A 17,562-nucleotide genomic window follows, 5' to 3' on the forward strand; every position below is an offset into this window, starting at 1 on the left:
GTGGGGCAGAGAGCCAGGAGGGGCGGCGCAGGCGCAGGCGCAGAGCCGTGCACTGCAAACCCCAGAGGCGCCCGCGGCTCGCGTTGGCGCAGGCGCAGTGGGGGTGGGATGTATCCCAAGCCGCAGTCTCGCTCCGGGCGGGGTAAACCCCGATGGCGAGCGGGACGGGGCGGCCCCCGGGGCCGGGTCGAGAGGGAACGCCTCCCAGGGCGGTGCGGGACGATGCAAGCAGGATCGGAGCGGGCGGGGGCGGTGCAAGTGTTGATGGGGTGGGGCCAGGGCGGAGAATTTCTCCAAGGGGCCGCCTCCTCACAGCAGGCGCCACAAACCATAACCCCGTCCACGAGCGGCGCCTCAATACCAACTCGGCAGCCACTCAGTGATTCAATATCAGCTAGCTCGTTCAGGCACATGGGTGCACATCCAAACATCACTGCAGTGTTTCCCAGAGATCCAGAAACGGAGAGTTTGTTACAAGCACAGCGTCTTCTGTCAGAAATAATTGAAGAGATCCTGGACAGAATATCGATCGATCGACAGGGTCCGGTTGTCGCGATGCCAGCGCCACCTAGTGGCCGGCCTGCACAATTACAGCGGCCACGGCGACCGCCACACCCAGCCATGGGAGCAACAGCGCCACCGAGTGGCGGAACACCCACATTGCATCATTTTCCCCAGTCACATATAAAAAACAGATTTATTCTCCAAAGCAACAATTCCAACAAGAACAAATGAAGCCGTTCTTAACTTCAGAGGATCATGCAGCAACTCAACTGCAACAACAAGCATTTGCCACAGATGACAACATGGTTCATATTACTGCTTCACAAGGCATTCCTTTGAGGTCAACAACTGCATGTCCATCATCTCAAGCTTCTTCAATTTTATTATCTCAAGATTTCATGAAACAAATTTTTCCACAATTTAAAGAAACAGCTTTGGTATTCAACCCAGATTCAAACATTCAATTCCCTCAAGTGCTCCTTCCACCAAAATGCAATCAAGCTCCTCTTCAGTTAAGTCCACAGACACTTTCTTCGGATACCTTCCAGCTATCTGATGGCTCAACCTTTTGTCTTAGTAATGCTGCACAAGGATTGCGTGCTGCACAACAATCTCAGCTTTTTACCCCTCAACTAGAAGGGAGAGAAATGTCAAAAAGAGAAATATCCCTCAAGGATGAAAGGATCACATCTCAAGAAGATGGGAACAAACAACTAATAAAGGCAGACTCCGGAATAGGAGGAGCAGTGTCACAATTGAGATCACAACAATTAATTCCTTTTTCTGAAAATTCACAGCTGTCTGATGCACAGATATCCAGTGCAACAGATTGGACTGAGACAAAGAAAGAAGTATTAAAAGAATTTAGTTCAGCAGGCAGAAGTTTAATATTGCCAGTGGCATACGATGCACAAGGTCAGAATGCAAGATGGGAGAGATTGGATCATGATATGGTCAAAGACTTGATAAAAGCCATCCGTGATAATGGATTGGGATCTCCATACTTCAAGCAGCTTTTGAAGGCAACATTTAATACATATGACTTAACACCTTTTGATCTCAGATCCATTGCTTTGATGATTTTTACAGATTCGCAAATCCTTATCTGGGAAGCAAAATGGAGAAAAGCTCTTGAAGACCTCCGGAGAAGATATCAAAGAGGACCAAATGCAGGTATCACTGTGGCAGAAATGGCAGGTGATCCACCAAATGATGAGCCACATCGTCAAGCAAGAGATTTACCACGAGAAGTGTTAACAGATATAAAAGAAGCAGCAAAAAAAGCAATCCTGCAAATTTCACCAGCAGGAGTTCCAGAAAGTATTTATACAGAAATAAGGCAAAGCACATCAGAATCTTTCTCCTCGTTCATTGGTCGTCTCACACAAGCAATAGATAGGCACGTCAATGATGAGGGAGCGAAGCCGCATCTGCTTCAAAGTCTTGCATTTGCAAATGCCAACACAGAGTGCAAATGTATCATCAGTGCGATGCCAGGTCAGCCTTCCATAGCTGAAATGTTAGAAGCATGCAGCAAAGTACAAACATCACAGCATGTGGCATCCATTCAAGCAGACATCTTGGGAGAATGTCTAGGAAAACTCATTGAAGCCCAGACTGAAAAGTTCCAAGAGGCTTTTGCAACTCTTCGACAAAATGATTCCACAGCAGGGATGGTGGCGAAACTTGTGAAAGCACAATGTTACAAATGCGGCAAACAGGGTCACCTCAAGAGAAACTGCCCAGAGCACACAAAGAATACAGATTCATCAGGTGTTTGCCCGAGATGCAGAAGAGGAAAGCATCATGCAAGCCAGTGTCATTCTAAAACGGATGTGGATGGAAACCCTCTGCCTCTTCCAGGATTTTTAGCAGAAGGCAATGCACAGGCAGACAAATTGGCCATGCCAATTTCAAACACTTTGCCAAACATCTTTGAGCAGGCAAAGCTGAGCCATGCATTTTTTCATCAGAATGCTCAAGCATTGATGGAAACTTTTCGTATTTCCAAAAGCCAGGCGAAGGAAATCATCAGTACCTGTCCAGACTGTCAGCATGTACAGCCTCCTGCATCCATGGGAGCAGTCAATCCAAGAGGGTTGCACAGTCTGCAAATGTGGCAGACAGATGTCACCAAATATCCATCTTTTGGCAAATTTAAAAATATTCATGTTTCTGTTGATACATTTTCAGGTGCGGTTTTTGCATCACTGCACACAGGTGAGACGGCACAACACGCTTGTCAGCATTTTTTACAAGCGTTTGCATCTTTAGGTGTGCCGCAAGAGGTCAAAACAGATAATGGTCCAACTTACATAGGGAAAGTGCTTGACAAATTCTTAAAGAAGTGGGGTGTTCATCACACTTTTGGTATCCCACATTCTCCAACAGGTCAAGCGATCATTGAACGAACACATCAAACACTAAAATCCCTTTTGGAGAAACAGAAAGGGGGGAGACAGATGCAACACCACACATGCGCTTGAATAAAGCCTTGTATGTGTTGAACTTTCTAAATGGCTCTTTTGCGGAGCCCACTCCACCAATTATCAGACATTTCTCGGACAGTACAAAAGCGAAACTGAAGGAGAATCCTTTAGTTTTGGTCAGAAACCCAGATACAGGACAGGTCGAAGGACCATTCAAATTAGTAACTTGGGGCAAGGGTTATGCTTGTGTCTCCCCAGGAGCCGGACCAAGATGGGTGGCAGCGAAGAACGTGAAGCCCTACCGAGTCCAAGTGCAAGCAGACGCGGACCCCAAGATTGGAAACAGGAACGCAGGCACGCAGACGTGAGCAGGTGTCAAGACAGCAGACGTCCCCTTGTTCTACGTGCAAAAGAGACTTTGGGATTTGGGTTTTCTTTGGGACTTGGGTGGTGGTGCATTTCAATGGTTCCCAAGGGAAAGAAGCCTTTGGTGACACGTGTGCCTCATTCTCTCAGTGATTGCTTTGAGCAATGTGGCAGTTTGGCCCATGGCTCAGCCAAAGGAAAATGTTTGGGAAACTCTGGCCAATGCATCAGGGCTGGACACCATTTGTTTAACTCACTCAAGACCAGGAAAACCTTTTTCAACATGTTTAGTGGGATAGCCAGTCAACAAATGGCCGACTCCAGAAAACATCCCTCCAGCGATCTTAAAGGTCATTTCAAATCCAGTGGACAAATGGGATGTTTGGACAAGTTTCCTTCCGGTGGCTCCTTTTGAACCACAGGAATTGGAAATTCTTGGATCAGCCAGAATGAAGTTTTGTGTAAAGTTTAATTATCCTGGAGTGGTGGGAAATAAAACAATAGACGTCACTCCCAATCATGTAATTTATAGAAATGCATCATCTTGGTGTAACTACACTAAGATGGTGAGCAGACCATCCAACCATGTTCCAGTGCAATTGCCAAGAGGAATCTTTTTTATCTGTAGGGACAGAGTTTGGCCCGCAGTCCCTGCAAATGTCAAAGGTGGTCCATGCAGCATTGGAAGACTCTCATTGTTAACACCCAACATAACATTGTTGAGAGAGCAAGAACATAAAGAGAAAAGATCCATCCAACAATACGATCCAAAATGTGATGACAATGTTCACACCTGGACCAAGGCGCAAAGGATTGAAGTTGCAATTTTTTCACCGCAGGCAGCATCAGGAGAAGCCTTGACAGAATTGGACCACATGGCTTGCTGGCTGAGCAAACATGCCCGAGCCATTTCTCTTACACTGAGTGACATGTTAATGGACATTGACAGTGTAAGACGAGCAACTGTCCAAAACAGGGCAGCAATTGATTATCTTTTGCTGTCACATGGACATGGGTGTGAAGAGTTTGAAGGAATGTGTTGCATGAACTTTTCAGATCATTCCAGATTAATTCATGAAAACCTCAAGCAATTGCGAGAAAGTGTAAACAAACTTGGAGAAGTAACTGGGTCATGGCTGGATGGCATTTTCAATTTTTTTGACCTTTCACCATTGTGGAAGGAAATTTTAAAAACAGGTTTATGCATCCTGTTGGGGTTTGTAATTCTTCTCATGGTCATGCCATGTCTGTTTCAGTGCATGCGGCGGCTCATGGACAAAGTTGCCAAAGAGGTCTTTTTGGTTCAAACAGGAGGGGGAGATGTTGGAGTCCAAGACATCCCCTTGGATGGCCTGGGACCTGAGGAAAGGAGTTTGAGCCCTGGACAGGGGAGTGTGGAGACGGTCGAGGGGGCTCGGAGACCTTGGCACAGAGCCCAGGAAGACACCGGGTTTGATTTTAATCCATGGGAAAAGCTTTCAATATTGCAGAAGTAATTACAAACCTCCAGGATGTGAAATTTGTATTTTAGCACAGTAGATGATGTAGAATTCAATAGTTTTAGAATTTTTAGAATAGAAGTAAATGGGGACAAGATAGTGGAATTTGGGTGGTACCTTATGTACTTCTCCTTCTTCCTCGTCCTCCATTTTTTGGGGCGGTGATGGCACAAAGTAGTTAGAGTGGATTGGACCGAAGTAGAATGTCAGTTCTGGTGTGGGCACTGGGCATTGGCACAAAATAGTAAATAACTAGTACGTAATTATCTGTATAAATGTTAGGGGACATCCCATCTGTGGGGCAGTCGCCTTGTGTCCCAGCTGCTGTCCAGACCTCGGCTGGGAGCAGAGAAAATTTTGAGATACCAAATACTAAACAACACGAGGAACCTGAAAACAAACCTTGAGGACTCTGCTTTTTTGCACAGACACGACTCGGGGTTTTTTAGAGGGCCAAGGACTTTAAACCACCTAAAGCTCGGGTGAGGAAACCCCCCCGACAGGAATGTTTTGCTCTTCTATTCTTCTTTCCAAGAAAGAAATCTTTTATTCATTTTATAATAAAGGCTAGACAGGCACACTGTACTATCACACAAATTTACATTGGTATACATTTGTAACATGAAGAACAGGCAGGACAGGGACTATTCTTCTGGTGCCAGGACACATTTTAAAGAGGTGCAACACTTTCCATGATTAGCACAGAGTGCTGCAAAGAGCCTTAAGTATTCTGCACCCACAGAAAGTTTCTGGTACCCATTAAGACAGACATCCCAGTTAATAACGTTTTTAAACTTTATTCTAATATACACTTAATAATGCAAATTTACATATCACGTAAATCCTTACACTCCTTGGTAACCTAAGTTAAGCACATGCTACCTTATACATGCAGTTCCATAAAAATTATCCCCTTTGACAGCTATTTATTACAAGCTGGAGTAGTTAAGGCCCCATCTCTTTAATGGGTGGTGAATAAAAAAAATTAAAAATTATTAATAGACATTTTCAGCTTGTACATCATAAATTACACAAGTCTAGACAGTCTTGTCTAGTTAGACAAGATCAGACAACTTTTAATTTGAGACTCTTTCTGAGAGGTGTCTGTAAATGGAAATTGAATAGTCCATAGTGCAAATTACTACCTCATAAACTGCAGCATAATAACACTTTTCCTTATGGCACTTTTTATGAGGAATATTCTATTTCTGTATAATAACAATAGTAATGCATTTTATTTTACAATTATGAGGATGATATTGCACTTAATGGAAAATGCTTTACTGGGTAGTAATGTCTTAAGCAAACTTATGTTATAAGCAGTTTTTATTTTCTTGTGTCTCCCTGAATCTTCACACAAATCTTTAATATTTACTAAAATTCCTTGGCTCCAAATGAAATAGTATTAATAAGTGGTGTATTTTTAACAATTAAACAATTTGGACAACAAACCATAATACTATAACCAAACTGTCTACTCCTTTCTAATTTTGAAGCTAGTAGTTATTTGCAATTTTAGTACCAAGCAACTACAAGGGGATTTAAAATTTAGTAAAACACTCTGTGTTACAGGTTCAAAGAGGTCTGGATAGACAGTGTGAAATACAGGCAGTATTTCTTCTAAAATGGTTGAACACATGAGTCCAGCAGGACTCCTAATGTATAAATAAATTTGAAAGGCTGAGGGATTTTTTAGAAGTGCCATACACTATTAGATCCTCAGTAATATCTAGCATTTATATAGAACTTCACAATTTTAAAGTGCTACACAAATACTATCTGGATGCAGTGTATTCTCTGAAGTCAGAATGCAAATACAACATGAATGGTGATCAGATGAATGCACCATGACAGCAAAATGTATTGTCATTACTACAGAGGAACTAAGTACTTTATAAGCAGTTTGCTATGCATGAACTATCATGGAAGACCATATACTTTACAAGAGAAATATACAGATATAAATTTATTATAATTCATTAAATAGGTTCTATGACCACAAGAAATTGACACAAGAGCTGTAATTGACTCCACAATCTTAAAATGCCTAACTCAGAAGGTGTAGGAAACATAAGGAAACCCTTCAGTGACAGACTGGCAGGTTATTTCAAGTGCTAGCACAAACCACCTTTAAAAGCCATTATTCCTATACATCAATGCGGATTCCATGTTTTATAGACATCAATTCTCTAGTGCCTGTTAAATACATAATAAATGAACATAGATGAGGTAAAGATGCTGTAATTGCCACATACAGCCAATATGGCAAGGGAGGAGTTTTTCCAAATGGGCAGATCCAGAGGCCATGACGAACCCCGTCACGGACATGATGAGAAGACCAGGATATGAACAACATCCAGGGAAGAAAGCACCATGAGTCCTTAAGCCTGAAAAGCTGCATAATAAACTTTAATGTCAGAGCCACCACAGGAATCACAGTAGAACAGTGAAGAAGTGGTCTCCGTGGAAGAGTCAGAGCAGCCTGCAGAAGAGAAAAATATTATTGCCAATGGCTACAACTGTGAAAAAGGAAAGAAAAAGTTTCATGAGTGCCTACAGGTGTATTGTCAGGTGACTAAGTGGAAGCAGAAACAAAAACATACTGTTCCTTTCCACTGCAATTGATTTAAAGCAAATTTTATGCTTGAGAGCTGTGTGCTGCCCTGTCTCTCTATGGTATGATATGAATCATGCATCCTACTAAGTACTATCATCAGCAAAACAGGGAGGGAGAGGGATGAGGAATCTTATTTGTCACGCAGTCATGTGGTACACAGGAACTTGTATAATCAGCTGCACTGATTTATATGTATTTAATTTCAAGATAATTAAAATGAAAACAACCATGCAATACATTTGAAATATTTAATATGTTTTACTTGAAAAAAATCATATGCTCTAATCATATGCTCTAATATGCTCTAATTTACTTCCAAAAATACATCCTGTATTTTACCACAGCTGTCACCTGTAAAGTTGGTTCAGTTGCACAGTGTTTAAAACAGAACAATAATATTCAATAGGACAAAGATATGATCAAAGTTACATATATTTTGATCACCTTGAGACACTATTCTTCATGGATGGGCAAAACAAAGTTCATAAGCAAAGATCTAAAATATTTGTGACTAGGTTTTTTGCATCAACAACTTGTTTAACAGTAACTCAGCTGAAAGCCTGATATTTGGTTTTAATAAGGTGAATGCCTAGCTAGTGAGATTGGATTTAACCATTTTAAGAAGTGATAATGTCAATTTAATATATATGTATTCTGTGGGTGTACTCAGTAGCAACAGCTACACAACTATCACCACAAATTCAAACACAATAAAAAAACCATAATGATGTTTCTTATTTCTGTTAGACAAATAAGTAGATTCTTGTGTCTATAAGCACAGGAGAAACAACAGCACGTACTAAAAGGTCTACAGAAGTGCTGATGTGATGTTCATTGGCTCAGTTCAACACTGGCGAACACTGGGAAAACCTGCAAGGCACCAGAGATGTAATGTGACAGTGTACCTTTGCTGTGTTGAGCACATCTCTCACTGCACCTAGCGCAGAAGGCAAACAAAGCATCTCTAATCTGTTCATTCTTCAGTTGTGTTAATCCTTGCAGGATTCAACAGCCAGAGGGCCTGGCAGTGGGACTCTGGAATAGGTTCATCAAATTCATGCATAATTTAGATAACTGCATGGAACACTATCTTCTCTGCAAGGAAAGGTTGATGTAGCCTTAGCCAGTTAACAGAGAGATCGGGAATTATGGACTACCTTGAAATATAACAGCACATGCTTTAAACCACAGCCAACATTAAAAGGCCTGCAGAATGCTTTGTTCTATTAGCTTCCCATGACATGCTTGTCTGTGACTCTCCTGATCAGGTAATGGAATTAAAAAGCTCACAAACTGTCTCAACAATTTTTAACTCTATGTTAAAAATGTTGTGGACCCAATTCCTTACTAAGAGTCGGATTTTTATTACTGTCAACAAGAGCCTCAAAAGTACATACTAACCTAATTTTGAAAAAACCTGGACAGTGACATGTTTTGGCAGATAATCTGTTGATTTGCCTCTATTTCTGCACTTTGGAAAAACACAGTAGCAAAGTCTAAATTAGTCTTTTCCCTCTGGCCTAATAAGGTTAGGTGCCAACAACAACATAGCAAGTAAGGAAAATTTTAATGTTACTTAGCCACACAGTTTATCACTATTGGTGCCAAGGTGATGCTTAAATTCTTTTCATATAAGTTTCAAATGGCAGGGTTGTTCATATAGCAAGCCTGTGTGTGTTCAATTTTAGCAAGGGAAAGTCCTGTTCTGTAACTGTAGTACAGCCATCAAGCTTCTGATATGCTGTTGCCCAAGGTCTGAGAGAAGAACAGTCTGTTTCCTCTTTTACATTCTGTGACTAAGGAACATTTACATCTTTGAATTGCCAAGCCCTGGCAACAGACAGGTAGTTCTGTTTGCTCATATAATCTGCTATACTCTCTTTCTCCTAACAGGCAAATTTGTTTGCCTTTAGAAGCACCAGATCTTTAAAAAACAAACAAAACCAAACCAACAAACAAACCACAAAAACCCCCACAAAACCCCACAACCCCCCAAAAAAACAACAAAAAAACCCCACCAAAAATCCCCCCAAAACCAACAAAACTAAAACAAGCCCTCAAAAACAACAACAAAACCTCCAAGCCTTTTCCACCTTAAAAATCATGGGAAAAGTTGCAAACAATTTATTTGCAAATAACCTCTTCCATTTGCCTACATGTTCAATCAGTTGCAAGATCGTCTTGGAGTTGCTGCTCCTCCAGCCTCTCTCACTACAATGAACAGCTGGAGATAGGGGACAATAACTGCATGCAGGAGAACCCACTCAAATTATCTGCTTTAATGCTCATGTTGACACCATGGATGTTATGTAACAACAGATGCTCCCTTACTGATATTCTGTGGTGCTTTGCAAGCCTAAAGTCTTTAATTCATAGTAACATATTCAATGTAACATGTATTACAGTAGTAATATTAACGATATAGTGACATATTCAATGCTATACTAATTGCGCTTGTGCAGTTTATTCTTCAGTTCCAGATATGCTCCTGTACAGCCCAGGTCTGTCATAGGTGGCACATTTCCCAGCAGTGTTATGTATGTTTGCCACGGACTGCATGTTCTACATTTCTAGAATTTGGTGAGTCTTTAGCAGCAAGACAGCAATTTCTGCATGCCTGTTCTGCAAACAATGAGCATCTACATGCAACATGAGGGCTACAATCCTGAAGGGAGTCTGGGAGCAGACTCCCATCACGTCAGACCAGCACTTCTGGCTGATGATGGGCTGCAGAAACTACCACCTTTGGAGTAGTGTGGGACAGGTCCTTCTGTACTTGTGTGCACAGTAAAAACCACATGGAACATAAAGAGCTACAAATTCCAAGCAGTGAAGCCACTGCAGACTTCACACTTGTTGCAAAAATAATGTGGGCAAAAGGTCAGATCACATGGTGCTTGGTACACAAGTATTTATCAGAGCAAACATATAAATACCACAGGTGACTATTTAACCTGAACATTGCAGAAAAATAATGACCATGAAAAACAGACCAATGGCCACACAATCCAGGCGCTGAGTGGCGTCAGCAGGAACAGAAGTAGGCGACTAGAGTAGTGTGAAGGTAGCAATTGGAAGCAGAAGGCAGGACCGCCTCATGCTGCATGAAAGGATTACTTCAGAAAAACTAACTCATCATCAGATTTAAAAGTGATGATGATGAGCTTAATAGGTGATTGTGTACAGTAATGTGAAATATACCATTGGTACAAATTAGTAATAATGGTGTGGTTAGTTAATTAGACTTATTAATTTATTAGTTATTTAGTAATGTGTTGCAAAAGCAGTAAACTTGTTAGTCTCTTAAAGCAGTTACTCTCAATGATGTAATTTAAAAACGAAGAGTGGGACTGTAACTACAAACATAGTAAAAAAGTATCAAACAAACACATAAAAAAATGTAACCCATGAAGTAATAAATTACAGAGGCAACAGCCTGAAATTATGCCAAGAAACGGAGAGGCATGTCATATTAAGCCAAGGAAAGAAAAATTACCTATTACAATCAGATCTAGCTGGCCAGACAGCACACAGAAACAAAGTTTATGGGGATTATGTTACATCACTAACCAAAGGGACTCTGATGACACTGCAGGAAGACAAAACCTGTAGCAGACTATTATATTGTTTTTAAAGGACAGAAGCATTGTACTTTTGTGCCATTGAAAGGAATTAAATGACAGTATTTGGCTCAAATGAAGTTTTACCTAAAATACATGTCCATAGTTTTGGACAGGACCTTTTAGAAGTAATTTAGGCAAAAAAGCAATACAGAGGAGCGGAGAAAAATAGTATGAGGTTTAGAAAACATCATCTTATTCCTTTAAGATTATTTTTTGAAAGTTATTTAGTTCAGAAGAGAGTCTCTGTAAAAAATACTGGCTTTGCAAGTTGTTTTTGCTCAAAGAGTCAAGACACCTATGCCACATTATTTCCTTTATTAGCCCAGTTAACATATGGAAAGGAAAGGAGCTGGTAGGTAAATCACTTTGAAAAAGCCGTTAGACATCTTGTCTTCTCCTTACCCAAGCTAAATACATTTGGCTGCTAAAAGGGCTATGATTCTACCAGCTATGTATTGTGTTTCTGATTAGAAAAACATTTTGGGGCAGAGCACAGAAATCAGCTGTCTTTTGCAAAAACAACCCCTTAAAGAATAAGAGAACTAGATCTAACTGCCATCAACAATAATTCAGGCTGGATTAGAAAATGAACTGCCATCTGCCTGCAAACTGAAACAACAAAGGAAGAAATTAAGTCACAAAATTACAAAAATTTACTTGGTTTCACATAGTAGGGATAGGTTAGGCTACACAACATTCCCCATCAGTAAGAGTATTTCATCTTGCTTCACTGCCAATTGGCAGGTCACCTCCCAGTTCCATGACACAGTTCAATAGTCAACTTCTCAACCAGACATCAGAGAAGTGTGACACCTAGTGGTTGTAATTAAGAAAAATACTGGTAATCAGCTCAAATGCCTGAAAAGACGGTAATAACATTTTAATACTTTCTAATAGCTAGCCATTCATTTACTTGCATTCACTGATTAAAAAAAAAATAATTAGAGATTTAAATTCTATTCCATATTGTTATTGGGTAATAATATTATACAACCCATTAACCAAGTTAACTTTCGTGGTTTTATAATTGTACAGCATTTCCACATGCAAGAAGTACAGAAAAGGGGAGAACTAGGGGCTACTTAGGGAAGAATGATGCCAGGCACCAGGACACGCTGGAGCACGGCTGTCCATGTGGCAAAGTGGTGGTCAGCGGTATCCTGGGCTGCAATGGGAATGTGGCCAGAAGGTTGAGGGACCAATTCTTCCCTTTCTCCTTAGCACTGGTAAAACCACGAGGGGAAAACTGACCAAATGCACAGATAAAAGGCATATTTTCTCTACAATAAGTAGTGATACTGTATGTAAACAAAAAACATTTTTCCATTGTAAGTCTGATTTTTACATCTCAACTATATGCAATATTTCCCTCTTGCACTTAGCTGCCACCCAAATATTTTTAAAAATTGGTAAACCATTCTTCTTTAATTACACGAATATAAAAACCAGGATTTTCTTCCTTCCTCCTGAGCTTTCCTTTTAGCTATTTCTCTCTGAACAGTGTAAGAGTATTATGAGCAAACTAAAGGAGGAAAACTACTGGAAAAGAGTGCCATAATCTGGTAGTACTAATCTTATTGAGAAACTCTGTCCTAACAAGCAATTCTGCAAATAGATGATGATCCATTCACCTTTTTATTTTTATTAATAAGCTGATGCTTGCTTTCCTCCTATTTTTTTGGTTTTTTTGGGGGGGTTGGGTTTTTTTCAGTGACGTTTATTTAAATGCTACTGAGACTGCCTTTTTAAAGGTGACAGCTCACATACAGCTTGTTCATGGGAGAAATAGTTAGGGCTGGCTAAACCAAATGTATTACTTATAAAGACTGAATTAAATTAAACAGAAGCTCTATCATCTACATTTCAGAAATTTCTACACCTCAGGTATTTCTGACCCTTACTGTAAAAAGTTGAATAATCCACTTCCACCACAAAAGCGTGCAAGGTAGCACTTAACTCCTTAAGCTGGATAACAAAGCAACTATGTGATACCTGCAGAACAGCATGTATGTGTGCAAAACTCTCTTCTTTTCCTTCTAAGTAAGAGAAACTGAACAGCAGATTTAAAATATTTTTATGGCTTTTAAAATCATAGCAACTGCATATAAACATAATTCCGGTCAATCTATTAAATGTATTTACTTAAATTATCAATGGAACTTTTTTGTCTAGAACATGGTAGAAGAACGATAACATAAACAGTGATAAATCAAGAAATTACTGATCCATTGATTTACCTTTAATGACAGAGATCCAGCATGAAAGAAGTGGTCCACATCAATGACAGAGGCAAGGAAGCCAGCCAGGGTGACCTCAGTGAAGTCACTTTTCTTCCTGAGTCCAATCACTATTGCCCAGGACCACATCCCCAGTATACCATGCACTGCATTATCAGATAAGGCTCGGAGCCAGTCATTTTGCTGAATGAAGGAAAACTGCAGAAGTCTGTCTGCTACAAAGCAGAATATCCCCAAACCTAGACTGGAAATAACTGACGCTGTACTGAAAGTCTGGAGAAGAGCGTGGGCCTTTTCAGTCTCAGATGCCATGACAAAAACCATGTCACAGCACACAAAATGTCATCAGGATACCCACTGTGCATGGTCCTTTGTATTGTCAGTGGTTCTGTAAATATCAGAGATCATAAATAAAACTATTAAACAAAGAAAATCTGTTTGCACGAAACATTTGTTACCACAGATATAATTGGGCCTTAACACCCTAAATTCAGTGTTTGCATTTAACATTCCCAGGGAATTTTTATTTCAACTAGTTTACTGACTTAAACACTACAGCTCTGAAATAAAACACCTGCCCTATTTTAATTTGAACCAGCACAAGTAACACGAAGAGCTCTAATTCCACTTCCTGAAATGTTAAATATTACAAAATAACTTGAGACATATCTATAATAATACACTGAATATGTTTCAAGATTCCTTGAAACTGATTGATTCTGATCTTAAATACATTATTTAATCCAATGAAATACTTTACACTGTAATAAGAAAGAAGATTCAGTTCAAAGGATTTTGAGGATTGATGCTCAAAATCCCAGATTTCTCTACACAACAACTGTTAAAACAGAGTTTTCAATCTATAATCCAAACCACTGCTTTAACTTACATTTTTTGCTAACATATGTAGAATTCCCCTCGCACCCTTTCCTGAGCAATGCCTTGTTTAGTTTGGAGATTGGAACGTAGAATAAACCTTAAGAAAACCAAACCCACTAAAATATCTTCAATATTTATAATAAACACAAAGACAAAAAACATTTAGCCAAGCAAAGTAATTAAAACCACCTCCTTACAGAACAAAACTACCTAAGCTTTTCCTCAGCATGTGCTCACCTTCATAACTCCTCTTTTTGCAAGAGATGTTCCCGGTGTCCCAGCTGTTATGCTAGTCTTTTTGGGCAACTCTAGGTACAGACCACAGTTTTAAAGCCTATATCCTACCTAAAAATGGATTCTTTTCCTATGAGTTCACCATTTTTGTGCAATACATTACATCTTGACAACCCTTCTTCGTTAGGCAAGTTCTTATTCTAAAGGGTCTTCTTGAGTATATTAGACTTCCTAAGATACACAACAGTTCATTATTTTAAACATATCATAAGTCTCACAAGATATAAATGTTTCTTCCAGATTATTTACATGCCTGTCTGTGATTCAATTACCCACGAGACAGAACTCCTGGCATCTCTGTAGGAAAAGAAAAAGCCCACTGAATCATTTATTTAGAAAACATTTAAAAAAGTAAAAGAGAAGAAAGCATGAATAATATATGGACTTTGCACAGAGATGAAAAAAGTGGGTCAAGTTTAGAGTCTGTTAACCATGACTGTGCCTCTCCTGAATGAATGTGTAGACACAAAGTACTTTCTGAAACAATGGAAGTCCTGTTTGCTGGTGGGTGACCTTATGGCACACAGGACATTGCTGAATAAATTCAATTTTAAGGAAAAAATGGCAGTCTCCTCACAAATGTTTCTTCTATATGGTCATCATGTCAGACTGGGTTTCATTTAAAATTTCCATAAAAGCTGCGTAAGAATGCAGTCTGTGAAGAGGTGATGTAGCAACATACCTTTAAAAAGCACATCAGTATTCAGAATCAAACTTCCCCTGGGACTAGAACATTTTTTTTTTCCATCACAGGTGCCTTATTCCAGTAGGAAATGTCTATGGTCTATGCCTCAGTGTTGAGCCTCTGTGCTTTCTGAATCCAGTCTGCCCAGTCCAGTGCAGGAAATATCAAACACCATTTGTTCCATCCTAAATAAAAACAAACCAAGCACCAGTAAGCACTGATATTAGGCAAAACAGCATACATGAAATATGAACAACAGTAAAAAAATCCAGAAAGAATAAACATATATTTAATTAATTTGTAAACAAATATATTTGAGCTAAAAGAAACTTCAGCTAAGCTTTGAAGCTCTGTAACAGAAAGCAGAAAAAAGATAATAAAAAGAGAAGAGCAGAAATAAAAAAGGAGCATGATAGCAACTAAAAGATAATAAAACACTAAGTCCAAAAAGGACAGTTCCAGTCTTCTATGTAATTGCATTTCAATGGATAGAGCAACCCATTTTTACAGATTTCTTCTTGTGTCTAGAAGATTCCCACCTTAGGAAACATTTGTGAGTCCCATTCAGGGATCCCTTTTTAAATTCCACTCCATCACTTAGTGACCTTGGAATAGATAAAGAGAGATCTAGAAATTCATACAGCAACAGAGGTCTCTGTCAGTTCTGTGTTAGGCTTACACTTTTGCTATGGGTAGTATTAGCATGTGTTCTTAGAGCCAGAATGAAGAACAGGATGCAAAACCGGCTTCAGGTTGACCACAGTCAAGAGCCATGTCCAACTGTTCTTTATAAACCATCTGTTCCAGCTTCCTTTTGAGACAAAAATGAGAGCCACCTGTGTAAAAACCAACTCACATTCCCAGGTGCAACAGAATTACTCAGAAATACTCTGCAGATCAAGGGGAACATCAGACCAGAAAAGCAAAACTCTGGTCAACGAAAATAATCTCTGAAATTATAAACTGTAACATAAAACTTGAACTTTTTTTCTTCCTGAAAAAATGATGCTTTTCAGTCTCTTTACAAAATATCATAATAAAGTGTCAATTTTTCCCATCCTGTAAATCTCAGAAAGCAGTTGAGTAGTTTACAGTCTTGCTAAAACAGAAAAATGGGGAATAATTTACACAAGAATGCTTAAAAACCTCTGTGTGGTCAGTCTAGTCAACATCCTGAAGGGAAGTTCTAGGCTGGTTTTACATAAGATATGACAGCTGGTAGAATAACCCAGCTTTGAGTTGTGGTTTCTCATGACATTTTTACATGAGATAAAGCACTAAGCATAACCTCTCTCTGTAGTCTCAAAATGGAATTTTGCAGATACGCTTAATTTAATTTACGGAGATTACAAAGTAATTTTTATGAACACACAGTTGACACTTTAAATTACTGAAACAAGAAGATATTTAAATCAAAACTGTAAATATACTTTTGGGAAAACAGCTGACTCTAGGAGGCCATGGTGCTTGAACAAAACAAAAATCCATTGGCTAAAATTACCACTCAGAAATACTGCTCTGCAAAATTTTTGCCCCAGTTTTGCATGACGCTATCAGATACACGAATATATACAGGAATTTAATGCACGAAGTTACAAAATCACAGAATCAATTAGGTTGGGCAAGACATCCGAGATCAAGTCAACCTACAGCCGAGTAACAACCTGCCAAGTAATAGAATTATGCATTCTATACAAGAAATTAAAAGACTGTAATCCCTCACAATTCTATAATCTCCTAAATGCCTCGTTATTTGATACTGGATGCTAATTTATACTAAAAACTGTAAGAAGCCAAATTAAGACACCAGCTCAAACCTTTAGCGTACAATCTTGTGGAAAAAGAGATCCCAGCCTAAGACTATCTGTAAAAAACTGACAGCATTTTCGGGTCAGATAATTATAATACATTATTGGAGCGATCATGCAAATATTTTTGGGCGAGATAATTACAACGTATTAGTGTGGTGATCTAGCAAATATATTTGGGCCAGATAATTACAACGCAAATTTTGGGGTTGGAGAGGGCAAAACCCCAGGAGGAAGCGGCAGGATTATACCAGGAACGCTGAAAAACAAACTAAATGAAACCGAGCAGGAAATTAACCTGGAAACCCGCGATCGGCAGAGGCGTGAGGGGAGGAGGCGCGGGCCCTCGGCGGGGTGAGGGGTGCCGGGGCCGCCGCCGCCCGCCCCCGAGCCCACCTGGAGCCGCCGCCATCCGCGCTTCAGCCCGTGGCGCCCAGCCGCCCCGCTCCCGGCCGGGCCGGGCAGGGAAGGCCTGGGGCTCCCGTCGGGAAGAGCCCCGGGGAGCCGGGTAGGAAGCATGCGTGGCCGCGGAGCAGGCTGGGACCGGGGCCGCCTCCTCTCCGCCCATCGCCGCCGGCGGGGCTTGGCGCTGAGGGGGTGTTTGTGGGCCGCAGAGCAGAG

At 40.2% G+C, this 17,562-nt stretch overlaps 1 protein-coding gene across 2 annotated transcripts; it reads right to left on the reverse strand.

Annotated features, from left to right (window-relative positions):
- Window positions 1–5,579: 5,579 nt before the first annotated feature.
- On the reverse strand, window positions 5,580–17,467 carry TMEM267 (transmembrane protein 267). Of its 2 annotated transcripts, XM_066338415.1 has the most exons (5): window positions 17,338–17,467; window positions 15,131–15,318; window positions 14,392–14,462; window positions 13,276–13,663; window positions 5,580–7,280 (listed from the first exon to the last, which is right to left on the reverse strand). In XM_066338415.1, exons 4-5 carry the CDS (start codon window positions 13,597–13,599, stop codon window positions 6,945–6,947), a joined length of 660 nt encoding a protein of 219 aa, XP_066194512.1. In that variant the 5' UTR covers window positions 13,600–13,663; window positions 14,392–14,462; window positions 15,131–15,318; window positions 17,338–17,467; the 3' UTR covers window positions 5,580–6,944. The 2 variants fall into 2 exon arrangements, with proteins under 2 accessions (XP_066194512.1, XP_066194511.1); XM_066338414.1 differs by lacking the exon at window positions 14,392–14,462.
- Between the last annotated feature and the right edge of the window lie 95 nt (window positions 17,468–17,562).

The sequence above is a fragment of the Sylvia atricapilla genome, chromosome Z (genome assembly GCF_009819655.1).
Source record: "Sylvia atricapilla isolate bSylAtr1 chromosome Z, bSylAtr1.pri, whole genome shotgun sequence".
Taxonomy (NCBI): domain Eukaryota; kingdom Metazoa; phylum Chordata; class Aves; order Passeriformes; family Sylviidae; genus Sylvia; species Sylvia atricapilla.

Bases quoted from the DNA above. Each gene is read 5' to 3' on its own strand.
- TMEM267 (XM_066338414.1), bottom strand. From the start codon at position 13,599: ATGGTTTTTGTCATGGCATCTGAGACTGAAAAGGCCCACGCTCTTCTC. The intron at 7,281-13,275 runs GTAAATCAATGG...TCTCTTCTGCAG, and splicing joins CTGGATCTCTGTCATTAAAG to GCTGCTCTGACTCTTCCACG.